This window comes from Chrysochloris asiatica, unplaced genomic scaffold (genome assembly GCF_000296735.1).
Source record: "Chrysochloris asiatica unplaced genomic scaffold, ChrAsi1.0 scaffold00007, whole genome shotgun sequence".
Classification (NCBI taxonomy): domain Eukaryota; kingdom Metazoa; phylum Chordata; class Mammalia; order Afrosoricida; family Chrysochloridae; genus Chrysochloris; species Chrysochloris asiatica.
Window position 1 is genome coordinate 24,671,841 of NW_006408525.1, and position 27,152 is coordinate 24,698,992.

Genomic DNA, 27,152 nt, shown 5'->3' on the forward strand with positions numbered 1-27,152 from the left:
ACACAAAAGTGGCAGAGTTGTTGAGAGCTGATGACCAGAAAAGGGAGAACACTAGAGGAAATCAGAGATAGTCCAGGAAAGAAAGCCAAAGCTGATTTTCCAACTCTATACTAAACTCCAGCCAACAGAAAGAGCTGAATATAGAAATCATCTTCTTCCATGTCTGATGAAGTCACTCCACTTATGACACAAATACAAAAAAAGGAATCACCTGGCTTTTTTTAAATTATTATTTATTTAATCCAGAAGAGTTGTGCTGGGGACCATGCCCCGTCCTGCTGATACAGATCCTGAATGGAGTCATCAGGAATGGCACAGTGCAGGTGTCAAAATCAAAGTAAGGCCGCGGAATTTTGAGAGGACCCTCCAAATACTGAGAACTTGTGTTGCACTCAAATGGTCTCCTGGATTTCTATATTTATGAAAAGGGCTTCTTTATGATGTCCCCCAGAATCCAGACTCAGACCTGTTTCTCCAAAAAGGTCCAATTGTATTGCGCTACACAGTAGCAAGGTTTTATCTTCATGCCCACCTAGCATTCCAGATCCCCACTTCTTCAAGTGAGCTTGAAATTGTTTTAAGTGAACTATGGCTGCAAAATTTTAACTGTTTTATCTTAGGGAGTATACAGTGGAGTGATTAAAGTCTGGACTCCTCCTCCTCTTTACGATGAAGATACACAGGGAGCCCAGCTTTTAGGAATGGCATCAGTTCTCCCACAAACAAAATGCTGGGATGTAGACTTTTGGCACATTGTGGGAATAGGAGAACTATTAATTCTGTAATGGTTTTCATGCCACTGAAAATATGTTTTTATCCTAAAAAGCCAGCCCAGCTTTTCTTTAAGGAAAAAAAGAGTATAAATTAATACCTCCATAGGGAGGTAACTCCTAATATTCCTATGGTGTTTGAACCCTATGAAAAATCTCCTAAAAATAAAAAATATCATTTTGGTTTTTCTACTTAACTCCAAAGGTGGGCTCTGACTAGTGTGCTTGGGCTTGACACTACAGTATCAGCACAAGCCACAAGCCCCCTACCACCAAATAAGCCTTGCTCTTCTGTCTCCCATCATTTTGAACCCTGAACCTCATAGAATTAAAAACACTGTATAAAAACAAACAGATAAAGGATTAAAATATTACAAATAAATAGCTAAAATCATTTCCCGCCCCAATCTCTCCTAAGAAACAGACACCAAACATTACTTAAGTGTCCAAAATGACCCAAGTCCTTCATTTGCCCATGCTTCAAATGGACAACTAACCAAACAAAGGTGAACAACCTTCATGCAAATGCATCAAGGAATGTATTGCTTCTTCATGTCCAGCCCAGCCCTTCAAATACATGCACTAAAATGAATTTAAAACATGGCCTAAAAAGGGAGGAAGAGAAAGATATATCTCCCACAAAAATTTCCCACCCTTTCTTCTCCCTATGTCCCTCCCACCCCCCCTTTTCTAAGCAAGTATATTTTATTTTTTTGTGGCAAAGTAACAAGAAATTCTTGATAATGATAATCAAACCCTGTGATCTTTTGCATAGGGTCTGGCTATGCCTTTCTAAATTCAGTTAGCTCGGTGTGAAAGCCATGCCACATAAGATTTTTAAACACAAATCAAACCTGTCTGACACACCCCTTGTGGAGATTTTCCAACAAACATATCACTGTTTTCTCTGGCCATGTTTTTGCTTTGGAAAATAAAGTTCCTAATTGCCAATCAGGGCCACATCCATAAGATCATCATCTTCCTCTCCAATCATAAAGTCTGGGCTAAGCCTCGAGGGTCTGTCTGAAGACAAGATCGTGTTACTTGTCACAGACAAGGATTGGTCTGAAGATATGGGCGATTTAGACCAATTCTCCGGCTTGATGCTATGGGATTTTTTCTTGTCTCGTTCTTTATCCCGGTCCCGATCCCTATCTTTGTCTTTTCCTTTTTTCTTTTCCTTTTTGTGCTTCTTATGCTTCTCTGTGCTGTATTCTGGAAGTGGTCGGATACCATCATCTGAGCTGGGGCTGTTCTGGTAAGACTTTTCTGCTATGGAGGAGCCTGACTCACTTTCACTGTCCAGATTCTGAGGGGTATATGCTGGTGACTTACTATGGCTGGGAGAGCCACGCTCATGTTTTGGAGTAGAACCACTGATAAGTGGAGAGCCATAGTTTTTGGAAGAGGCCATCTGAGGCCTGAGCCCTTCTCCACTACTTTCCCCAGGCTTCTGCAAAGTCACTTTGGCTTTAATACTGGGGGATCCTCCATCATGCTTACTGATGATAATCTTTGCCACACCTGTACTCCCCACATTTTTTGACTCTGAAGTCTTCTTGGAAGAATCCGCTGAGCCCCCCGAGGTGGAAACCTTTGATTTGTCTTTCTCACTTTTCTCACGCTTACCCTGGAACTCTCCTCCTGACATGTTATGTTTGGAGGACATGGGGTGGCTAGAAGAATTTGTGCTCACCCCCATCTGCCCATCTATCTGGTCTTCACCTCCAGGGCCACTGGTGACAACACCATGCTTCAGTTTATCTATTACTGCCGTTAAGGATGGCTTCTTATTTCTGCTGGGAGACTTCCCTTTGGAACTCCCATGCTGGTTCTGAGATGACATGGAAGATCCACTTGAGGAAAAGGAAGAGGAAGATGCTGTACAAGAATTAGATGATGGGGGAGTTTTCTGGGAAAGTGAGCCTGAGGATCCTAATCCTGAAGATGATTTAATGCCAGAGCTTGAACTTGTTCCAGATATATGAGAACCACCAGAACCTGAACTGATAGGGGACTTGGCTTTAGAGGATGGGGGAGTCCCTGGAACAGGCTTCATTGGAGAGGCAAGCTTATCAGAGGCTCCTGGTGGCCTTGAATGAGAAGGGGATATGTTTGGTTTACTTAGAGAAGGATTCATAAGTGATGATGGCTTCCCTTGAGGTTTCATCTTGGTGCTGCTGGAGCCACTGCTCAGTCCATGCTTTGTAATGGGAGAGGAGCCTGGCTTTCCCCCAGATTGGGAGGAATTTTTAGACTGGCTAGATCCAGAAGCCCCTTGGTTAGAATACATACTGCTACTTAATTTGGAACTTGATGAACCTTCTGATTTACTGCTTTTCATCTTGCCTGAGGTGGAAGCAGAAGATGAGGAAGAAGAAGAATGGCTATGGTGGCTTTTACTGCCTGAGGAAGACACAGAACCACTGCTGGTGTACTGACTATGAGAAGAGGGCTTGCCCACCATCACTGTCCCCTTAGGAATCTGAATTGTGATTTTGGGAATGGGTGGCGTAGCAACACCTGGGGGAGTTTGAGATCTTCCTGAACTGCCTGGCGATTTGGATCCACCTGTACTGGTAGGTGGGGTGAATGGTCGATTAGAACTGTGAGATGGAGACTTTCCCTCAGTGTCTGCTTTCTTCCGTTTTGGAGGCTTATCTTTGCTTTTGCCATCATTAGAAGGGGTCCGACTGCGTTTTCCTGGTTTGCCATCTAATCCTGGCCCTGACAGACTACTATTACTGGTACCATTACCTTCCTTTACTCTCTTTTGAGTCTTTTCTTTACCTAAATCCCCAGTGGTCAATAAAGGACTCTGGCTACCACTGTGATGTTCCATAATATCTGCAGAACCCAAAGCCTTACCAGCCACTGCTATAATACTGAAATCAACTGTGTCAGCTTTGCTATTGCCTTTAAACTTAGTTTCTCCATTATCACCCCCAAGCATTGGCACCCCCAAAGTACTTAGTGCCTGGGGTGTAAATCCTTTGAAATCATCATTATCCCCACTTTGGCTGCTTTCATCAAAGTATTCTTCTCCAAAACCACTTTGGCTCTGGCTGTTCAATAAATCAGGATTGAAATCTACTCCATCAGGAAAAAAGTGATTGGTAGGAGAGTCACTATTGGGGCTTCCAGCAGCATCTGCAATAAGGTCAGCTGGATCAGTATATGGATTTTCATTATTATTGGTTTGAAACACATCAGGGTCAAACAAAGCACTCTGAGAATGCCCAGAGCTTGAAGAATCTCGAACAGGGGTGCCAATGGGTGGGCAATCGTCACTAGTGCTGGGAAGCTTAGAGGCTTCTTCTGCAATGTCTGAAAGGATATCAGTTACATCTGGGCCAATGCTGTCTGAACTGGATAGTCGGACCATCCTTTGAATACTGGGCTGGGGATGAGGTATTGGTTGTGGATAAGTTGTTGGGGGAGTGCTACACTGGCTTGGAGCTGGAGTGATATGTGGTGTATCCAAAGTATCAGCTGTCATGTTGACATCAAAGATAGGGTTCTGTGAGTCAACATCCATTGAAAATAACTCCCTCTGAAAGTCATCTTCAGTCTGGTGCTTGGGTTTGTCAGGTGGTAATCTTGACGACTTCTTCTTCTTTGTCTTACTGCTCCCAGAGCATATTTCCATACGGGGTGAGCCGGAAGAGGAGTTCTGCCTTTCTAAAGGGCTGCTTCCATAAAGGGTTGAGAAATCCTGGGCAGGATTATCTTTAAGAAGGTTCATGAGCATCGGGTGGTTCTTGGTGTTGCCGGCCATCGAGGAGACAGGTGGCGGCGTGTGATGAGGAGGGGTCGGACTCGAGCCAATGGCAGACCCCCCGTTCCCTGTGATTTGCAACAAACTGGTAAGAATTGGGTTCTGAGACACCTTGCTGAAGTCCTCCCCATGGCCCACCGACTCATGCCGATCTTTGATGCTCATGCTCATATTAAACAAGGTGGTAATGGGACCCCCCGGAAAGGTGTTGGTTGGTGTAGTGGTACCACTCATTGGGTTGTTGCCTGTGGTCATGCCATACCCTGGGCTGCTAGCCGGGGGCAGGTTCTTTTTCACCATGTCTTCAACTGTCTCTGCAATGAGGGACAGGGCTGGGGTGTCGGCCTGAATGGTTTCAGCTTTCCTCCGAATAGCCCTCATCGTCACAGGGATGGACATACATCTGTAAGATAATGGAAAAAATAAAATTAACACTGAATGAGACAAATTTTTTATTTGACAAAATAGGCTCTGATCTTGTCTTAGGTCTAGACAAGCCATCAAGAAGTATTCAGTGAATAGTTTTCTCAGGTGATACAAGTAATCTGAAAGGCAGAAGTGGTACTATCAAATACAGAGTTTTGGGTAAATTGGTTCTAAAAAAAATCTGACCCTGTAGGCAATCAAGAACTCACCAAAATCAAATACATACAAGAATCCAAATAACTTAATTTCATACTGAAGTTAAAAAACAAAAGAAAACAACAAAAAAATCCCCACACTGGTAATAATGGAACTTGGTTTTGTTTGTTTTTTAGGGCAAAAAAAAAGCCTATTAGAATGAAATCTTATTTTTAGGCAAAGCACTTTTTGTTTTATAGATAAACTTCTATTTATTTATAATCATGTTTTAAAAACTTTCTACTCTAGAACATGTGCTATACAATTTAAGGTCCTAAATATTTTAGGATTTGTGGGTTATATGTTCTGATACAACTACACATCTCTGCCATCTTAAACAGCCATAGCCAGTATGTAAATGAATGAAATTGGACGACCTACAATAAAGTTTGCTTACAAAAAGAGGCCACTACTCTAGAAAAATCTCAAAAGTACATATTAATGTTTCTAAGAAGATAACTGGCTTAAGTATCTTCGCACATAATACCATTTGACACGTTTTATCTGTTTAAAAATGGCATAAAAGATAAATGAAAAACGATCTATACCTTTTTCACTTTCCTCCTCATACAAGTAAGTACCTTAGCTCCAGGCCTAAGTTACCTGCCTTACTGCTTGTAACTTTCATGGTAATATTAGCAATAGAATAAATTTTTATTTATTATAACTTTTGGATTTGAATGAAAAGAGTAAATTTAAAGCAGTAACTGCAATGCTTTCCAAATAAATATCCAATTTATATCCTAATTCTGAAAACAGCATTCCCTATGCATCGCTTAATGGGACTCTGATGGAAAAGGCCTAATGCTACCTTTGCACAACTTTGGCAATGAAGTCATCTGTGCAGATGAGTGCATCTGACAGCCCCTTGTAGAGTTTACAGCTTACATGTGTTGAGTCCTGCACATCCATTACCACTGAAAGACAAAATATATAGGAGATATTTGGGATTGATTCAGCTTATGAGTTCCCAAAAGATACAGGGTCCAAAGTGCGCCCACAAACAAGGTGATAGCCACCCACACAACTCACCACACACCAGGGAGTCATTCACAGGGTGCTGAAAAGACACGCTGAAACGGGACTCTGAGAGGGGACACACCTCAAATTGGAGGAGTCCAGGAGAATCTAAAAGGCAAAGAAAAGGATCATAAAACAACCAAATATGAGACTTGGGACTATATATACATTACCTAAAGAGAAAGTGAAATTCTTTCCCTCCATGGAAATGAAATCTCACATTTTTCTTCACTCAAAATCTGCTGTATCACCAGGTAACAGAGAAAAGCACTCACATTCTAAGGAATATTTATCCAGTTTAAGGTATAAATTTCTCCAAATCTAAACTTATAACTTTCTAAAATAAAAGCAGATTTAATCTCTAAAATACAACATTGGCAGGTATAAATGGCCTGCCTTGAATCCTGAAAATAAAAATGACCAAGGAGTTTCTCATTCTATTTGATGAACACAGGTCCAAACTCACTGCCAGAAACCCCGCTTTCAATCAATGTTTGCAGCTGTGAGCTGTGCAGCCCATAACTTAGTAAGAAAAGATATAATGGCTACAATCTAATATGATATTATTTATGCCTAAGAAACATACACCTGTCATCATAGATTCTTAACAAAGTGTCTGGCAACCCTGAGACAAAGATGCCATTCTTGGGGGAAAGCAAGCAGTCTATAGGACTGGCTCTATTCACTATCCTATGAAAAATTGTTTTTTAATGTCCCGAGCCTATTGGAAAATTCTAGGATGTAAGCACATGAAAGCAGGGCCACAAATGTGCTTTTATATGCTGTATGCCTTTATTGCAACATTCAGAAGTTTATATTTCTAAAGCAATTTTTATTCCTATGAAAGGTATCTTGACTTACCTTTCCTGTTTCTGCTTGCTTACCCATTTGCCCTGATATTGTTGTTGTTAAGTGCTGTCGAGTCAATTCTGACTCACAGCAACCCTATACAAAGTTTCTGACTAGTTGGTGGGTGTGAAGACTGTGGTATACTTACTTGTAAAATACTATCACTGAACAACTAAAGGTAATTAACCGTGGCTAGCTGTTAAGTACTGTCAAGTCGGTTCCCACTCATAGCGACCCTGTATAGGGTTTGCAAAAGAAGTGGCTGGTGAGTTTGAACCATTGACCTTGCAGTTCAAACTGACCTTGCAGTTGAGTGCTTATACTACAGCACCACACACTAGAGCAGTCAAAATTCACATCAATGGTCAGCTGTGTTTGAAAAACACCAGCATTCTAAAATGGTGGGGTAGGGAAGAAAGACAGAGGTTTCACCTGTTTTAAGCTCTATTAAAGTTCTCCTAAGAATGGAGAAAGGAAATGTACTTAAGATTAAAGGTGGAAAACACAGTCCTAACAACCAGAAATTTAGATATCAATAAATACTGTCAAATAGCAACCTCATTTATACCTGATGTATCAACTGCAAGGTACAGGTCCTAAGATAGCCAATTGCATTACTGAGTATGGAAAAACTATTATGCCCATTATAATAAAACAGTGATTCCCCAAGACCAATCTATAGATTGGTTCCAGCAACATCACTTATGGAGTTTAAACTAGATTCCCAACCCCTCCCATTGAAGTTCTAAGCCAGCCCATTTGGGTGTGGGAACCAAGCATCTATTATTTTTAAAAGCTTCACAGGTAATTTTGATGTGTCACCAAATTACAGAACCACTGGAGTAGTTGGTATTCACCTGCCAGTTAATATATCAAAAGGAAAGACAGTACCTTCTTTCAAAATAGTTCTTTTGACACAGCTTCCAATTAGGGTATTATAGGCCACTTGATGTCTGATCAGATTTAGGATAAGAGGAACCCGGCCAGGGTGCTGAAAAGTTATTTTGCTAACAAGGGTTCCCTGTAGGCTCCGGCCATCTGGAAGAGGAGCATCCTTGTTCAGGAAATAGCAGTGCTGCTGACCTGGAAGAGCCTGGGCGCAAAAGAACAAAAAATGTTATTACTCACCCAATGTACTTCAACCACGAACTATGCTCAAACAAACAAACAAAAAATAAACCCTACTCCTAAAAATACACACACACAAAATGGCAGGAAAAGTCTGAGGAATAATGTTAACCCCATGGTGAATTCTTTGGTCCGCAGTTATTACAAAAACCAACTATTCATATGGTTAAAAAGATACCTGTAGTGAATGTTTTATTCTAATGGTTTCGTAAACTAGTTAACATAAAATTACCTCAGATGAACACCAACAACCAAATAATACAGTTGTGATTACATAAATATGTATATAGGCATATAAACACAGACGTATATTGTTGTTGTTGTTATGTGCCATCAAGTCCATTCCAACCCATAGCAACTCTGTATAGTGTTTCCAAGGAGCAGCTGGTGAGCTTGATTGAAGTACCGACCTTGCAGTTCAAATGGCTTTGAAGTCTGGCGCATTAACCCACAGTACCACACCAGGGCTCCAGACGTATATAGGTACTAGATGTATATAAGTAGGTTGTTATTGTTGTGTGCCATGGAGTCGGTTCCAAGTCATAGTGACCCTGTACAGGGTTTCCGAGGCTGTAAATCTTTACGGGAGCAGAAAGCCTCATCTTTCTCCCACGGAACAGCTGGTAGTTTCGAACTGCTGACCTTGCGGTTCGCAGCCCCATTCGTAACCACTACGCTACCAGAGCTCCTTATATTCATATATTTAGCAAACGACATAGGGCCAGAGTTATAGATACTTCCTAGTTATGAGAAGACTTCAAAACATTCATGGAAAAATGGAATTGAAAGATAATGGCATTTTTCTATGAACTTTTTGAAACTTCCTCATATAATCTTACCAGATTGATTTTCTGGGTTTGAAAGCTTAATGATCATTGTCTTATGGGTCAGTTAACTGGCATAATGGAATTTATAAAGTATGTTCTATATCCCAATGTGGTGAGTGATATCTGGACTCTAAAAGCTGGCAAGTAGCCAGAAAATATCTACAACTACTGGTCTCTACTTATCTAGAAGAGACAGAAGGAAACCAAAGTCTCCGAGAAGAAACTAGTCTACATGAACCACAACCTGACACCATAAGAACTAAATGATAGCTGCCACTACTATCCATTCTGATAGAATGGGAGAAAAATGTGAAACAGGACTCGTAAAAACTCCAATCTTACTGGATCAGTTGGAACTTCCTTGTTGACTACTACCCTGAAATAGTCTTTAAACATTTAACCCAAATTAACCCCTTGAGGTCACCTTTTAAATAACAGATTGGACCAAAAATAATGACTATTATCCATGAGTACCATGTATCTTAGAAAAATGATCTATATTAAACAAAATGGTCAACAATTACACTAAAGCAAAGAAGAGAAAGTAAGGGGACAGCAGAGTACCAAAAATGGTACAACCAGACTGAATGAATGAGAATGACGACACATTGTGAAAAATGTAATCAGTATCAATGAATAATTTGTATAGAGACTGCTAAATGGGAACCTAATTTGTCATGCAACATTTCACTCTAAGTAAAATAAACAAGATGTTATTTTCTTTAAAAAAGAAAGCTCTGTAAAATAGCTCCCTAAACGGTACACTTACAATTTTATTTACAAATTGCATTTGTAAATAAACACTCTAAGTAACTTTAATACAGCCAGAAGTTGCAAACAACTTTAGCCAAGACCATCTTCAAACTACTGGATCAACTCAAGTCAAGATGATTATAATATATAATTTATTCTTTCCAACACTTTTCTAAGTACATATATATTTAAAGACCTTTCCAGATTATATACATGTAATACTTGAAAAAAGTAAAGAATACGAATTTTTTTAACTCATTTAAAAGCTTGTAAAAGTTCCAAATAATGTTATTAAGAAGGTCTCATTTGGGATTTAAATAAAGTTTACTTTCTGGCTTGAAAGTTCAGACCTTCAGTATTTTTCAAAGATTTCTGTAATCTCTTATCTGACTAAGCAAGTAGGACCAGAATTCCAAAAGAAAATTATCTGATCTCAATAATATTACAAAGGAAAAGTATGATTTTGTATCCAAGCACAACCTACAACATTCTTGCTTCATAGGGCTTTCCCCACACCGTATTGCACTAAGTGGATCCCAACACATAGTTTTACCCATGAGTTACAAAGTTCCATTTTTCTTGGCTGTCATTTGTATGGAATCAGATCACCAGAACTTTCTTTCATGGCACCACTAAGTGAGCGTGAAAGACTTTTTGCATCATACAAGGACCTCCATAAGGCCTTACTTACCGCATAAAATCGCATGTTGTGATTCAAAGGTATGGGGTCAGAATCCTTGGACAGCTCAAACTGAGTGATCAATTCATAAAGGGGTACGTAAGTTGGTTGAGTTTCAAATAATGGAATTCCTAAAGAAGCAAGGGTGAAGATAATGGTCAAATTAAGAGCAACAATTTGAGCAGTATTTACCCAAGGATAAACCTCAGAAGGGTTAAAAAAGAAAGAGGAATGGAAACAGGAAACACAGGGAGGAAGTTGGATAAGTGGTTACATCGAGGGGATTACAATCAATGAAATGAAACAAAATGTGTATGAATTGTTTGAGTGTATAACCAATTATTTGTTCTGTAAACCTTCATCTAATTCACAAGGGAAAAAAAAAGGAAACTGTAATAGGTCAGTCTTTCTTTCATAAATTGGACATTCACTCATTAAGCATTTACTAGTGTAAAACATAATGACATCTGTATTTATTAATATTTCTTTCAAAAAGGGCTACAAGACTGAAGAGGTCTAAGATAATATGAATTTGAAGTTTTCTTTTCAAAATATAACTTCTGTTGCTTGAAACTCACCTGTGCAGTTCTGAAGTTTCTGAACAAATGCTCTAGATACTGGGATTGGCTGGGGAAATTTCAGGAAGAAACAGGCAGGAAGATCAACACTGTTGGCAATGGTGATTGAGGAGAAGGAGGGGGTCCTTCAAAAGAAAAAGGTGGAAGGATTGGATTTTGATTAAATATGAAAAAACCCAATCTTCCATTCTTAGAATTCTATATTTCACAGACACATACTTACAAAGCCTATCAAAATCTGTCTTTGAAATTCCTTCCCAAATTCAAAACCACCCTATGTGTTAACATTCATATAGATACTGAACAAAAAGGAAATTACATGAATAAGACAAAAACTCAATCTCTAGAAATTTATGTAGAAGAAGAGCAAGGAAAAGTAACAATTGTTTCATACTGGACTTGGAACTGTAAACATGGGCTTGCTCCTGGTGTGGTGCTGTGGGCAAATGCCTGGACTGCATAGTCAGTTTGAACTACAAGGTCAGTGGGTCAAGCTAACAGCCGCCCTTGGAAACTGTAGCTATGGGTCACAACCGACTCGTTGGCACTTAACAACACCCTGGAATCAAGAAGTCCTGGTAGGGTAGTGGGTTAGGCTGCTAACTGAAAGGTCAACAATTCAAGTCCACCTGGCACTCCACAAGTGAAAGATGAGGTTTTCTACTCCCATAAAGATTTAAAGCCTCGAAAACCCGACAGAGGATTGTTATGAGTAGGAACCGACTCCATGACCCACCACCACCACCAGCATCCTTGAATCCTAATTTAACTTACCATTTGTTGTCGACTGGATGAGACCCCATAATTAATGGTGCAATTGGGAGTTTGTACATCGCAGATGTTCCCTCAATTGTCACTGATGCATTCATGCCCAAAGCTCGAGGAACTGGGAAAAACAAAAGGGTATTCTCCAAAGTAACACAAAATATGGGACTTATACAAAAAAATAAATAACATTTAAAAAAAAAAAAAAAAAAGCAAGATAGTACAGTATAGTTTCTGTATAATTTATTAATCATAATTTCAGACACTGTAACATTTACTTAAATTAGAAATGCTCTAAATTGCCTTTCTAGCTAACTAATATTTCATCTTATCAGTAGGTAAAACAAAACAGAAAACAATAGATGCTAGGAAAAAAAATTTTTAGAGACTCATTACTAACTTATTTTCTCCAACTAGGTCCAGTGGGGTCAAGTGTTGGCCTGCTAAACAAAAGGTCAGAGGTTGAAACTCACCAACTGCTCTTTACAAGAAAGATGGGGCAGTTTGCTTCTGTAAAGATTTATAGCATCTGAAACCCTATAGAGTAGCTTAACTATGTCCTACAGGGTAACTACTGAGTCAGAATTAATTTGATGGCAATGGATGGTGGTGGGCGATTGATCATGGGATAGAATCAATTAAGTTATAAGGGAACCAAATGAGATACTAGATCATTTCTCATTCACTTTTGCATATTTAAAATGTAAATAAAAATTTTAATTAAATAAAATCCATTTCTACAGTTATTTAATAAATTGGCTAACTTTTTCACCTTTGAAGTAATAAGTAAAGCTGATGATTTCCAGTCAGATGGTTTTTATCTTTTCATTCATTCACTGACTTATTCAAAAGTATTTATTAAGTTGTTGTTAAGTGCCATTGAGTCAGTTCTGACCCATAGTGACCCTGTATAGGGTTTCCAAGGACCCAACTGGTGAGCCTGAACAACCAACCTTGTATTTCAAATGGCTTTGCAGTTGGAGGCTTCAAAAAGTTCATATAAAATGAAATGAAAATATAATGGAATTTTCCCAATAACTTTTGGAAGTCCACTCATATATGCATACACAACTTCAAAACTTCATGGGAAAAATGAAATTAAAAGGTAATATAAATGTTATTTCTCAATATAAGCTATATCAAGATCAAGACAGTTTTTAAAGTGATGATACCACCTATTTAGTCCATCCATAAAGACCTGAGGGTCCTCAAGAATTTTACAATGTCAAGGTAGCCTTTTTTACATTGTTACCTTAGGAAAAATGGGTGTCCTTCAAAGATTTTTTTAAGATTAGGAAACAAAAAGGAGTCAAATCACGAGCGTGAGGTGGATGTTTAACCATCTCATACCAAAACTGTCACAAAACTTCCCTTGTTTGATGAGAGGAATGAGCAGAATTGTCATGGACGTTTTTTCTGCTGAAGCTTATGCTAACTTTCTCAAAGCACTCTAATAAGCGTACTTTGTCCCTCCAGAAAGTCAACAACCAAAATGTCTTGAACATTGGAAAAAACTGTTGCCATGACCTTTGTTCTTGACTGCTACCTTTTGCTTTGACTGAACCACTTCCATCTCTTGGTAGGCACTGCTTTGACTGTGCTTTGCCTTTATGAGGACACTGGTAAGGTTATGTTTCATCTGTTAAAATTCTTTTAAGAAATGCTTTGCTCTTATTTACAACTGATCTGGGCACAACAGTTTTGGCACCAGACTAGAAAGTTTGCTCAACTTTAATTTTTTAGTCAGAATTGTGTAAACTGAACCAAGTGAGAAGACATCTATGGTGCTGACTACTTTTTACTGCTTATCATTGGTTTGCTTCATTTGCTGTTGTTGTTAAATGCCATTGAGTCAGTTCTGACCCACAGTGACCCTGTAAAGGGTTTCCGAGGAGCAGCTGGTAAGCTTGAGCTGCCGATCTGGCAGTTCAAACTGACTTTACAGTCCAATGCATTAACCCACAGTGCCACCCCAGGAGTCCTCTCTTCATTTAGGGCATAAGTAAGATTGTTTCCTTGCAAATTGATGTGAAGGGTCTGCTGCTGCAGGCGTTACGACTTCAACACAGTCTTTTTCCCTTCTTAAAATGAGTTTCCAGATAATTTCTTTGAGGCACTGTCCCCACAGTTTTTGTAAAGCATTGATGATTACACCATTTTTCCACCCATGCTTCACCATAAATTTGATGTTTGTTCTTGGTTCAATTTTAGCAGAATTCATGTTACTCTGATATAGATTTTTTTGAAACTAGTAGTTTATCCTTCTTAGAGCCTCACACTAAATCCTATTCAGGCATGTTTATGTAACTAGTATAAATTTATTTTGCAAAGAAAAAAATCTATGCATAGTTTTTTCCTAACACACATTTTCCATGAAGTTTTTGAAGCCCCCTCAAAGTTAGTAAAATAATTCATTACCTTTTAATTCATATGGTTTTATTTTTGAGGTTTCTTATTCATTAATGTTTTTCCCCATAGGGTTTATTTCTTAAAAGTATATTGTTAGGCCTTTTTTTCCACGGTGACTCTGGGTATACTCAAACCTCCAACCTTTCAATTAGCAACTAAGCACATAAACTATTTAGAATGAGCAAAGAAAAGAGGCCTTCAGAAAGTTCGTGGAGCTCTCCATTTCTCCACTATCACGTAACTGCTTCTGCCTTCATCTTTGCTATGTCTTCTCTTAAGATTTACACATCTAGAGATTCCTAGCCAAAAAACAAAAGTAGAATCGTCCCATTCCTCACCTGATTTGAATGAAAACGAGTAATAAAATTATGTGCAACTCCAATAAAAGACACTGGAGAAGTACCATGCTGGATCTATAAGGAGTCGCACATGCCACAAATAATTTACCTAGGATCTAGCATTCTACCATATCAAGTTTAAAATTTTCCCAAGATCTGATCAACTGAACATGTATTAGAAAACTTCTGGTTTCTACCTGTTTTTGTGATTCCACATTAAAAGGCTGACTAAAAATACATGAAACCTTTGGTTTGGAAGGGAGGAAGGGGGAGACTGAAGAATTCATGGGGGCAAAAAAAAGAAAATATAATGGAATTTTTTTCATGTACTTTTTGAAGCCCTTTCATTTATACTTATGCATGTACATACGTATATGTAATCCCTGGCTTACTATTTTGTTGTTAGCTGTTGTCAAGTCAGTTCCTAATGCACACAAATGAAATTAAATCATTGTGGCCCACAGAATTTGCACTGGCTGATTTTCAGAAATAGATATCCAGGCATTGTTTCCCAGTCTGTCTTATATACATATGTGTTGATTCTCATTATTGCTAGGTAAACATGTTCTATAAAGTTGCCACAAACACTGACTTGGCAAATAATGAACCAATGCTCTAGAAGAAATACAGGGTACAGTTTCTGCAGGCCTCTGGTCCAACATGATCATCATCTAATCAGTATGTAATTTCATTTTATATGTGTTTCTGTTTCAAAGAAATCTTATTTAATAAATAACCCACCCCCAGTCAAACCTGTTACCCATTGTGTCACTTCCAACCCTTGGTAACCATACGTTCCAAGACAGAATTGCTCCACAGGGTTTTCTTGGCTGTAATCTTTACAGAAACAGATTGCCAGGTCTTCTTCCACAAATTTGCTGACAGAATCTGAACAGCCAACTTTTAGGATAGCAGCCCAAAACAAACCCATTGCACACCCAAGGAACCATTTAATAGACATTGTTGATTTTCTTAACACTGAACTCAGAGCCAGCAAAACTACAGCTCAAACCTGAAAGAAACTTATTAAACTCTGTTAAGGAGCACACCTTCTTGCCCTTAGGATCACTAGACAGCACATCAGCATTACACTTGGGAATCATCTCAAATGGTGAAATCATCAAACAAGAAGCATAAAAATGTGACATTAAATGAAACACAGAAAGGGTCTTAGCTGGGAGTATATGCATATGGGTAACTCAAATTTTTCTCTGCTCCTTGCATTAGTAGGGAAGCTAATTAAAATTTCTTACCATCCCAGATAAACTTTCCACAAAAGTCAAAGAGAAAGGAAACAGTATTTTTAAATATAAAAGCATCATACCATGGGTGTAAAACCATTATTCTCCCATGCAAATCACTCAATTCATAATAAAACTTAATATGTAGATTCCCAACCATCCATTTGCTTTCCCACTTTATTTTCATTATTTTTTAACAAACCTGTATGTTGTGTAAAAAATCAAACACCCACACACAAACACAAAAAGCCATTAAACCAGAATATGATGTATACCCTAATCAATCCCCCAAAGAGACTACAAAGGCAGAAACTTTATCCTTTCATATAGCTAAGCAGATACAACTCATCTCATATGAGCCCACAAAATAAATGACTAGTCCTCAAGTAAAGGACTTGACTAGTGCTCAAACATATGCATTTGTCATATATGTATGCTATTGTTAGATACCACTGAGTCAATCCCAACTCCTGGTGAACTTACATGTACAAAATAGAATTCTTTCATGGGGATGTTAAGGCTGTGACCTTTTAGAAGCAGATCAACAGACTTGTCTTCCGTTCTCTGGGTAGATTCAAACTGCCATCCTTATCGAGTACTTATCCATTTGAGCCACTCAGGGACTTTTTAACATACTTAATTTATCCTCAATTTACCTGGCAACTGAGATAGCTATCTCTGTCTGTTAAATACCTTTATCTACAAGAAAAAAATAATTAAATTTTATTTGGACAAGAGCACATCTTCTTGGAACCAAAGTGAGGCTGGTATCCAAGATTAGGGTAACAATCTTCCTTACCTGAATACAGTTCAAGAAATTGTTTCCAGGTTTTTAAGGAAAAATTACTGAGTTGTAAAACTGGCAAGAGCCTTTATTTATTATTTGGCCCTTAAAATTATATGTTTCAAAGATTCAGAGAAAGAACAACTAATAATTACAAAATCTCTAAAGTAAATATTCTTAAGAAATGAACTTAGAAAAGTTTCTTCCCTTTTTATAACTCCCCCAACAAGGAGAGTAAATCTCTCCTTTTTAATTTTTTTTTTTTTCTATTTTGTGTTTGTCCTTAAAGCATATATGCACATTACTGCAAAGTGTCACATGTATTGATTTTGAGATTATAAACTTTAACGAATAGACAATTTTGCAACTATGGGATCCATAAATAATGAGGATCTACTGTGTGTGCCTGAGGAGACAGGAGCACAAATATGATTTATATATATATATAAGAATAACAAATTCATTAGGTAGCAAAACCAAATTGTGCAGGCAGGTCCAAGGCATTAAAATTTAAAAAAAATTTTTTAAACACTCAGTAAAGCCAACAGGTGCTTCATACTTAAAGCCTTACCAGTATTCTCATGCAAAATGATGGGAGATGTAGTCTTATCATCCAGAAGGTCAGAAGGAGACGCATAGTACTTCAAATTCATTAAATGACCTATAAAAATAATACTATCAGCACATCTTTATCAGGTAGGTAACAAAGAAAAATATCTGATTATAAATCTATACACAAAATATTTTCACAGATTTGAGGAGTCATGTTCCAAAGAAGGTTATGAGGTATGACAGAACCAACTATTTCCTTCACACAATTTTTTTTAAAAACGAGGTGAGCCAACAGGTGTTCATATCTTGTTGTTGTCAGGTGCCAGTTCAAATGCATAGTGACCTTATGCATAGCAGAAGAAAACACTGCTCAGTCCTGAGCCACCCTCACAATTGCTATGTTTCAGCCCACTGTTGTTGCCACTGTGTCAATCCATCTGGTTAGGAATCTTCTTTTCCGCTGACCTGTTGCGGGTCTTTCTGTTTTTTCTTTAACCCTCTACTTTTCCAGGCATGATGTTCTTCTCCAGGGACTGGTCCCTCCCAATAATATGCCCAAAGTACAAAGAGACAAAGTCTCGCCATCTGAATCTAAAAAACATTCTGGCTGAACTTTTTCTATGTAATACCCAAATGTCAATGGAAACGTAGTTTTCTACCACTGTGATCTTAATAAATTCAAAGTAATAATATTAGTAATGGCCCTTCAACTAAAAGATGACATTTTTTTAAATAAGTAAAATATGATCACATACCTCCACTCCTTGGAGTAAGATAGCCAACACTTCCATGAAGAATCTTATCCAAGGGACTAGCATTGGTTGCTTTCCTGCAAGACAAATGATCTATGTTTACTTTTGTTTAAGCCCTGAAGGTCTTAGGGCATAGTCTGATACTGAATTCAGATCTTCAAAGTCTTATAATACTTCTTAACAACTCTGTTATGTAACTGGACATATAGCAAGCATATTTCACCTTCAAAGAAAAGGGTGCATTTCTAAGTATTACCAGTAAGTAACATGGTGAGTAAGGCTATTATTTCTATGTGAAATAAGGTTAGACAAATATTTAGATAAAGCCTATGGAATACCAACCAATAACATGGTGATGCTAATACTCAAAATGGAATCCAAGCATCCTTTGGGAAGGGATCAGACAAGGACAAGCTGTATTGTGCAACAGGATTTCAGTAACTACCAGAATAAAAAACCTTAAAACCAAATCAAACAGAATCTATGCTTTAGTCAGTCTTACCAATACATAATTGCCATTTTAGATAGATCCTGTTCTAAGGACTGGAGAGCCAAGTACATTTTAGTCTTCAGTTTACTGGAGAGTAAATGAGAACAAAAGTTAAGTATCTATCTGTATACAGTGCACCTACATACACACTCATACATACTGACATGACAAACCTAAATAAAGAGCAAGTGCAACCTACAGACAACTAAAATACATTTCAAAAATTATCAATAGTGATTTATCAAGCTAATTTAATTCACCTAAAAAGACCTAAATAGGTTCCTGGAAGGGTTAACAATAAACGACAAGCCAGTTTAACAATTAATTCCCTCAGCCTAGAAATAATGAATATGCTAAAGACATCTCAAGATTATACTTTGTCTTCTGATATTATAATCCATTAATACAGATATTGTGTATTTACAATAGCTTGAAAAGATATAAAGTCAGAAACTTAACTATAGATTGTCAGTAAGAGTAGAAATGAACCAAATGAGGGTAGGGCAGAAAATGTGACAAATTTTTAAGTATAAAATCATTTACAGGTTTAATCAAATTTTTCACAAAAGCAGCAAAAAAATAAAATAAAATCTATATACTTACTTGTCTCCTGGAAGGTTATACAGATTAACAAGACCCTTAAGATGTTTAGAAAATTCATCAAAATTTTTTTCCCTATAGAGAATTCAAGGAAAGGGGCAAGAATACAACATATAATTATAATCACCACTAGATCTTATAGCAAAGTACCAAAAACCATGGCTACATAAAACTAAATTTTAATCATTTGGTTTCATCTATTTCCTCAAAGTTTTCTAGCATCATCAAAAATACAAAAATTTTCACTTTATCCCACTGCCCCATTTTTCTGTTGTTGTTGTTATTAAGTGCCGTAAGGTCAGTTACAACTCACAGCGGCCCTGTATAGGATTTCTGAGGAGCGACTGTTGAGTTTGAACAACCGACCTTTCAGTCCAGTGTTATCCTACAGCGCCACACCAGGTGCTAATAAGTGGTAGAGGTCAAAACCAAAAACATAACCCACTAACACTAGTCAATTCAAAGGTCAAAAGGACCTGATAATTCATCTACTAATGAATTAGTTCCTAAATACTATTCCCGCAGTCAATCAGTCATTTTACTTTCTCCTTTTCTGAGAAGGCTTCAAGAAGTTAGTGGAAAAATTCCCTTCTTTTCTAACTCTACTTTTGCATAAACTTTTTGAAGCCCCATTGTATATAACTGAGATTGGATACCATGAGGAAATAAAACTTTATTAAAACAGAGAAAATGGGAAGTAGGAATCCTGGAATGACTCCATAGGATAAGCACCTGACCTTCAAGATCACTTTGAACCGTAAGGTTAGCAGTTCAAATTCATGAGCCGCTCCTTGGAAACCCTATACATGGTCGATATTAGTCAGAACTGACTTGACAGCATTTAACAACAACAATGGGAAGTAAATAAATAGGGAAGACTGAACACTTACAGGTATATGGCAACAGGACAGAGTAGAGCTAAGATACATGGGAGACCTAGAGAAAAGGGGTTGGGTACTTGGGAACAAACTTCATATATTTAAAAATACTCCTACAATGAAACCTGGAGGGGCGAAGATAGGAGATGGGATGGTGGGACTACTAGTATGACCTCTTACTTTCCAGGACCCAAAATTCAAACTCGGATTGTCAGTGGGTGTTCTTATGAGCAGGCTTAGAAATCTAACATAGCTCAGCAAATCTCTCTCTCTGTAGGAATACTTTAAAATTCATTTATTGACCACTTACTGCATATAGACATGAAGACAGTAAGAAACAAGAATAATAGCAAAATATATTCCCTACCTTAAAATTACCATCTGTACTAAGGGAATTTAAAAATTGTTCACAATTCAATATTAAGTTCCCACTTCCAAAGAAGCTTACAAATTAATTTTAAAACACTACCAGTTCATAAGTTGATGTGTCCCCAGTATACTTTGTTCTTATTTAGTGACCCTGAAGGACAAAGGAGAACTACCCACAGGTCTTCCTAGGATCTGTAGGATGAGCACAGGACTGTGAACCAAAATATCAGTGGTTTGAATCCACCAGCCTCTCCACGGGAAAAAGATGAGACTTTCTGAAATCACAAAGATTCATAACCTCAGAAACTCTATCTGGGGTTGCTATGAGTAGGAACTAGTTTGATGGTACTTAAAAACATTTATAAGGAATCCTGGTGTGGCACTGCATGATAAGCACTGGACTGCTAACTGCAAGATCAGTAGTCCAAACGCACCAGCAGCTTCCCCCAAACCCTATACAGGGTCACTCGGAGTCAAACACAACTCATAACACTTAACAACACCTGGTAGTGCTGGGGGTTATGTGTTGGGCTGCTAACCTCAAAGTCAGCAGTTCAAGTCCACTAGGAGCTCCCAGGGAGAAAGATGAGGCTTTCTGCTCCTGTAAAAATTACATCCTCATAAACCCTGAATAGTTGTTATGAGTTCAATCGACTCCACAGCACACCACCCCCACCACACCTTAAAAATTTTTTCTCAAAATGAAGGGAGGAAAACTACCATGGTAAGGATGAACTTTCTCAAACCCTCTCAGATTTAATGACTGCTGTTGTGTGCTGCAAAGTCAGTTCTGATTTATAGTGACCTTGGGCAGGGTTCCTGAGGAACAACTGGTGGGTTTGAACCACCGACCTTTTCAATCCCACGGTATACAGTATATATTTTTGTTCCTCAAAGCATTCCTAAGTCTAGATCAGGGGAGATTTTTGTCCTCTAGGTAGCATTTGGCAATGTCTGGAAACATTTTTGATTGTTACAACTGTGGAGATACTACTATCCATTAATGGAAAGAAGCCAGGCATACTCCTAAACATCATACAATGCATTGAGGAGGCCTTAACAGCAAAAACATTTGCAATCCAAATGTCAATAGCACTGAAATTAAGAAACCCTAGGAAAGAGTAGGGTAAGCAGCAATTCTGAAAGTGTACAAATACTGAGTCTGTAAAATTTGTTCTTGAGAAATGATTTTTTAACTAATCTTAAACCCTAGTTATAAAGAAAAGCAGTGTCTGTGAATATAAAAGAACAGAAATGTCATTGGCTTACCGTAACTGATGCACAAGCTCAGGACAGCTCTAAAATGAAAAATTATGTTGAAACATTAACCTACTTTAACACCTTTGAAGAAATCAAAAGTTTTGCTCTCTTAATATTAGCATATACTTTTACAAAAGACACATCAAAATTATAGAGGGTCCCTATATTAAGATATCAAAAAGCATCATGTACCTACTTGGTGAAGTAAGAGCAGTAGGGTGGGAAATTAAAAATATGCCACTTATACTACCAAAATGGGGGAGGGGGACTATAAAGGCACAAAACGACTGGCTTACAAATTTTCAAGAGGGAGTTTAGTTTCAGAGTGTGCAGGGGAAGGCAGAATCCCCACTAAATAGTTTTTATCTTGTCTAGACAGGTCTGGTGAAAGGATAAGATTCTTATGATTCAATAGTAATTGTTTTAATGACTAATTGTAAATGTCACAACTGTAAAGGTAGAAGTTTTGTAACAAAAAGGGAGGGGTAGTTAATCTTACAGTCCTAGGACCATTAAGGGAAAAGAGCATGAGCGGAATGTGGGACCCTATCCAGAGAAGCAGCACCACCAGAGAAGGTGGCAGAGATGAGAATATGGAGAAACAGAGCAGCAGAGGACTCTAGACTCATGGAAAGAAAAAGGCTGTGTGCTAGGGGCCAGGAGGCAGGCTTGCAGAATGTGCCCTTTGGTTATTTAAATGATTATATATTCATGACTATTTTTGTGTACACCTCATCCCACCCCCAAAAAAAGGAAATAGAAGCAAATACTGTTGAATGATCACGCACGGAGGAGATTGTAATCATTGCAGTGATATGAGTGTAAAACTGATGTTCTCCCATGTAAACTATCACTGAATTTACACACAAAACTTTTTTTAAAACAGAGCCATTTATAAAGGAATAAACATTCAGTAGTTTGTTTGAAATACTGTTAAAATACATCAAGTTGCTTCCAACTCATGCTGTTAGGTGCCATCAAGTCGGTACTAACTCACACCAACCCTATGCACAACAGAACAAAACATTGCCCTGTCCTGGGCTAACCTCACAATTGTTTCCACATTTGCGCCCATTAATGCTGCTACTTTGTTAATCCATCTCACTGAGGGGGTGGGGGTCTTCATTCTTCTCTGACCCTTCACCTTACCAAACATGATATCCCTCTCCAGTGACTGGTCCCTCCTGACAACATGTCTGAACTATGAAAAACAAAGTCTGGCCATCCTGACCTCCAAGGAGCACTCTAGATGTACTTCTAATATTCTCCTCCAGCCCCATAACTCAAATGCATCGATTCTTCTACGATCTTCCTTATAGACTGCCCAACTTTTTCATGCATTATGAAGTTACTGAAAATACCATGGCTTGGGTCAGGCACACCTTAGTCCTCAAGCTGAACATCTCTGCTCTTCAACACTTTAAAAAGGTCTTATGCAGCAGATCGACCTAATGCAATTCGTTGTTTGATTTCTTGATTGCTGCTTCCATGAGTGTTGATGGTTGATCCAAGAGAAATGAAGTACTTTCACAACTTCAATCTTTTCTCCATTATAAGAATGTTGTTTATTGGCCCCGTGGTGAGGATTTTTGTTTTCTTTACTCTGAGATGTAATCCATACTGAAGGCTGTGGTCTTTGATCTTCACCAGTAAATGTTTTAAGTCCTCTTCACTTTCAGCAAGCAAGGTTGTATCATCTGCATATTGCAGGTTGTTAATGAGTCTTCCAACAATCTTGATGCCACTTTACTCTTCATTTAGGCCAGCTTCTCAGATTATTTGCACAGCACACAGGTTGAATAAGTATGGTGAAAGAATATAACCCTGTCACATATCTTGCTTAATTTTAAACCATTCACTGTTCCCATGTTCTGTTTGAACAAATGCCTCTTGGGTCTACGTACAGATTCCTCATGAGCACAATGAGGTGTTCAGGAATACTCATACTTTGCAATATTACCCATAGCTTGTCATGATCCACACAATCGAAGGCCTTTGCATAACCAATAAAACACAGGAAAACATCTTTCTGGTATTCTCTGCTTTTAGCCAAGATCCATCTGATGTCAGCAATGATATCCCTCGTTCCATGTTCTCTTCTGAATCTGGCTTGAACCTCTGGAAGTTCTCTGTCAATGTATGCTTGCAGCTGTTTCTGAATTACCCTTAGTAAAACTTTACTCACATGAGATATCAAAGATATTGTTCGATGATTTCTGCATTCTGTTGGGTCACCTCTCTTTGGAATGGGCACAAATACGGATCTCTTCCAATCAGTAGGTCAGATAGTTGTCTCCCAAATTTCTTAGCAGAGATGAGGAGTGCCTCCAGTGCCGCCTCGCTTTCTTCAAAGATTTCAATTTGTATTCCATCACTTCCTGGTGCCTTGTTCTTTGCCAATTTTTTCAATGCACCTTGGACTTCTTCCTTCAGTACCATTGGCTATTGGTCACATGCTACCTGTTGAAACGGTTGAACATTGACCATTTCTTTTTGGTACAATGACTCTGTGTATTCTTTCCATCTTCTTTTGATGCTTCCTGCATCATTCAATAATTTGCCCAAAGAATCCTTCAATAACCAAAGCTGAGGCTTGGATTTTCTCTTCAGTTCCCTCAGCTTGAGAAATGCTGAGCGTGTTCTTCCCTTTTGGTTTCCTAACTCCAGATCTTTGCACATTTTATTGTAATATCTGACTCTGTCTTCTTTGAAAGTTTCTGTTCAGCTCTTGTACCTCATTTCTTCAACTTTCTTTAGCATGTCTACGTGGGAGACCAAGTTTCAGAGTCTGTTTCCAAGAAGCTGCTGGTGAGTTTAAACTGCCAACCTTGTGGTATGCAGTCAAGTGCTTATTCTTCAGCACTTTAATACATTTCTTGAATGCCATCCTTGAAATCTACATCAACTGTCCAGTTACATATTTTGCATTCAACTCTATTTTAGGATTTGGTTTCCAGAGAGGGTAGCTATGAACAAGATTATCTGTTCTACATTTTGATGAGCTCTTACTGCTGCTTTTTTGTAAAGTGCTGTCAAGTCAGTTCCAACCCTCAGTGAACCCTGTATAGGGTTTCTGAGGAGCAGCTGGTGAGCTTGAATGGACGACATTGCAGTTCAAAGTGACTTTGCAGTCCAGCACATTAACCTAACCCACAGAGCCACACTCTTAACAACTACAGATGATCTTCCTATCCATTGTCAATTGTGGCTCATGTTTGTTGATATGATATCAAAAATCTTCTCGGGTGTTTCCACTTGTGAAAGTCCTATAATGATGTTAAAGATGAACCCACACAAACTAAAGTCTATTCTGTAGCTACTGATGCTATAGACCATCGCATCACTTCTACAGGAGATCAAAATAAAAAATCTAAACCTAAACTATGTATATTCCCCCAAAGGTCATTTTTAAAGGTGCTCTGGTTACAAATTGGGCTGCAAACCTTAAGGTCAGCAGTTCGAAAACTACCAGCTATTCCGCAGGAGAGAGATGAGGCTTTCTACGCCCATAAAGATTTACAGCCTCGGAAACTGTATACAGGGTCGCTATGAGTCAGAACTGACTCCATGGCACATAACCACCAAAGCTCATTTTTAAGTTAATGCTTCTAAATAAACCCCATAGATTCCAGTGAAATATACCACACATACCACAGGGTTCTCTCCATGGTGCGCCACTTTTACATCACAAAGCTGTCCCGCAGGATCTAACTGTACTTCCACATAGAACATATCTGATGTGATGTAACATTCTGTGCCACTGGCACTGAGATGAGAGCCCAGTCTAGTAGGAACAAATCAAAATAAAAAATAATAGAAGATACATAAATAAAGGCATCAAAATCAGCACTAAGTTAAATCTCTACTTTATAGACTACTTACCCATTCTGTCTTGCTATAGACTCCAGGCGGTCAGTCATTGCTGGTAAAGAAGTTACTATGAAAGAGAAAAAAGGGAAATCAGAGAGGATTCTTCAATTTATTGTATTCTCAAAACATAGACACATCCTAAGGAGTACATCTGGCATTCCAAAGCCAAAATATAGTCAACATTTCAAGTGCCTGTCATTTACATAAAGTTCATTAGTAAAGTTTAGCTGTAGCCTAGTCATTAATGAGTCCTGTTGTGGTGCTGTAGGGTAAGCATTGGACTGCAAAATCGATTTGACAGCAGTTAACAACAGTGTCAAAAACAGATCTGAAAACTTATCACTTTTCTCCTCTCCCCATTTCACTGCCTCTTATTTGGTAGATTTGAAAACTTGTCACTAATCTCCTCTCCCCTTTTAATTGCCCTGTATTTGGAACAAGCTATATTTAACTTAAAAATGACAAGCTTATCTGCTAAGACAAGAATAAAAAAGATTAACATCAATGCAAGCAAAACACCATTGCATGCAATCAGCTGGATTCAAAGAAAAATCTGTTTATACTCCCATTTTCCTCTAGAAAATAGACAGGATTCAGCAATTATATAAGCATGAATAACCAATTTCAAAACCTTATGGTTACGTCCCTGAAAACACTGCTCACAAACATTATAAAAAAATCTTTCAGATAAGCTAAAATACCCATCTTCATATTGAGAATTAATTAGAAGAGAATATGTTAACCCCAAAATTTTTTTTTAAAAGAACTTTGCTCTTAGTTACTTGGTCATCAATTATCTTTCATAAGTCTTTATCAGACTTCTAAAAGAGGCTCACTAAGAAGTGTTTCAAAAGTTGAGGAAATCAATGAGATATCATCTCACACCAGCAATAAAAGCAAAGTTCAAAAAAGCAGTGGACGATAAATGCTGGTGATGATGTAGAGAGACTGGGACGCTCCTGCATTGCTGGTGGGAATACAAAATAGTCCAACCAGTACGGAAAACAGTATGGCGCTTCCCCAGAAAGTTGGAAATAGAAATACCTTATGACCCAGCAATTCCTCTACTTGGTACATATCCACAAGAAATACGAGCCATGAGTAGATATATGCACACCAAAGTTCATAGCAACATGATTCACAATAGCAAAAAAATGAAAACAGCCTAAGTGCCCATCAATTGAAGAATGGATAAATAAACTTTGGCACATACACACAATGGAATATTATGTTACCTTGAAGAATACGAGGAAGCTGAAAGCCACCACATAATATGGATGAACCTTGAGGACATTATGTTGAATGAAATTGTTGTTGCTGTTGTTGTTGTTAGGTGCCATCGAGTCGGTACTGACTCATAGCGACCCTATGTACAACAGAATGGAACACTGCCCAGTCCTGGGTCAACCTCACAACTGTTGCCAGGCTTGAGCCCAATGCTGCTGCCACCTTGCCAATTCATCTCACTGGGGGTCTTCCTTAGTCACAAAAGGACAAATATTGCATAAGACCTTTATTGTAAAAGCTTAAGATACCCATACTTAAAAGAAAAAAAAATCCTTTGTTGATTATCAGTGGGGTGGGGGGGGTTTTGGAGAGGTGGAGGATTGGACAGTAAAACACAGAGTAGGGGGCACACATATCATAGTTCAGAATTGGGGAAGGAAGACACAAGAAGGGGGAGGGGTGGAAGAACAAGGTAGATAGGGGAACACTGAGACAGGTTTGCATGGGCTAAATGGGACAGAGGTAAATAGTGATGCACACCACAACCTTAGAACAACAGGGCTCTATGATACAGGAATCGAGACATAGTCTGAAGAGGGAAAGTAATACTAAGA

General features: G+C 38.3%; 1 protein-coding gene across 1 annotated transcript in view; it reads right to left on the minus strand.

The window, feature by feature from the left end:
* Positions 1-867: 867 nt before the first annotated feature.
* Positions 868-27,152, minus strand: part of MED1 (mediator complex subunit 1) — a 33,141-nt gene continuing 6,856 nt past the window's right edge. Inside the window, exons 4-17 of the mRNA XM_006832549.1 lie at positions 25,324-25,378; positions 25,093-25,225; positions 21,451-21,479; positions 18,938-19,009; positions 18,347-18,421; positions 17,848-17,921; positions 17,112-17,201; positions 11,778-11,889; positions 11,004-11,128; positions 10,438-10,556; positions 7,930-8,131; positions 6,202-6,297; positions 5,981-6,086; positions 868-4,951 (exon numbers count right to left, since the gene is read on the minus strand). Coding sequence (XP_006832612.1) covers positions 1,711-4,951; positions 5,981-6,086; positions 6,202-6,297; positions 7,930-8,131; positions 10,438-10,556; positions 11,004-11,128; positions 11,778-11,889; positions 17,112-17,201; positions 17,848-17,921; positions 18,347-18,421; positions 18,938-19,009; positions 21,451-21,479; positions 25,093-25,225; positions 25,324-25,378 — 4,529 coding nt within the window. The 3' untranslated portion in view covers positions 868-1,710. The remainder of the gene's footprint in view (positions 4,952-5,980; positions 6,087-6,201; positions 6,298-7,929; positions 8,132-10,437; positions 10,557-11,003; positions 11,129-11,777; positions 11,890-17,111; positions 17,202-17,847; positions 17,922-18,346; positions 18,422-18,937; positions 19,010-21,450; positions 21,480-25,092; positions 25,226-25,323; positions 25,379-27,152) is intronic.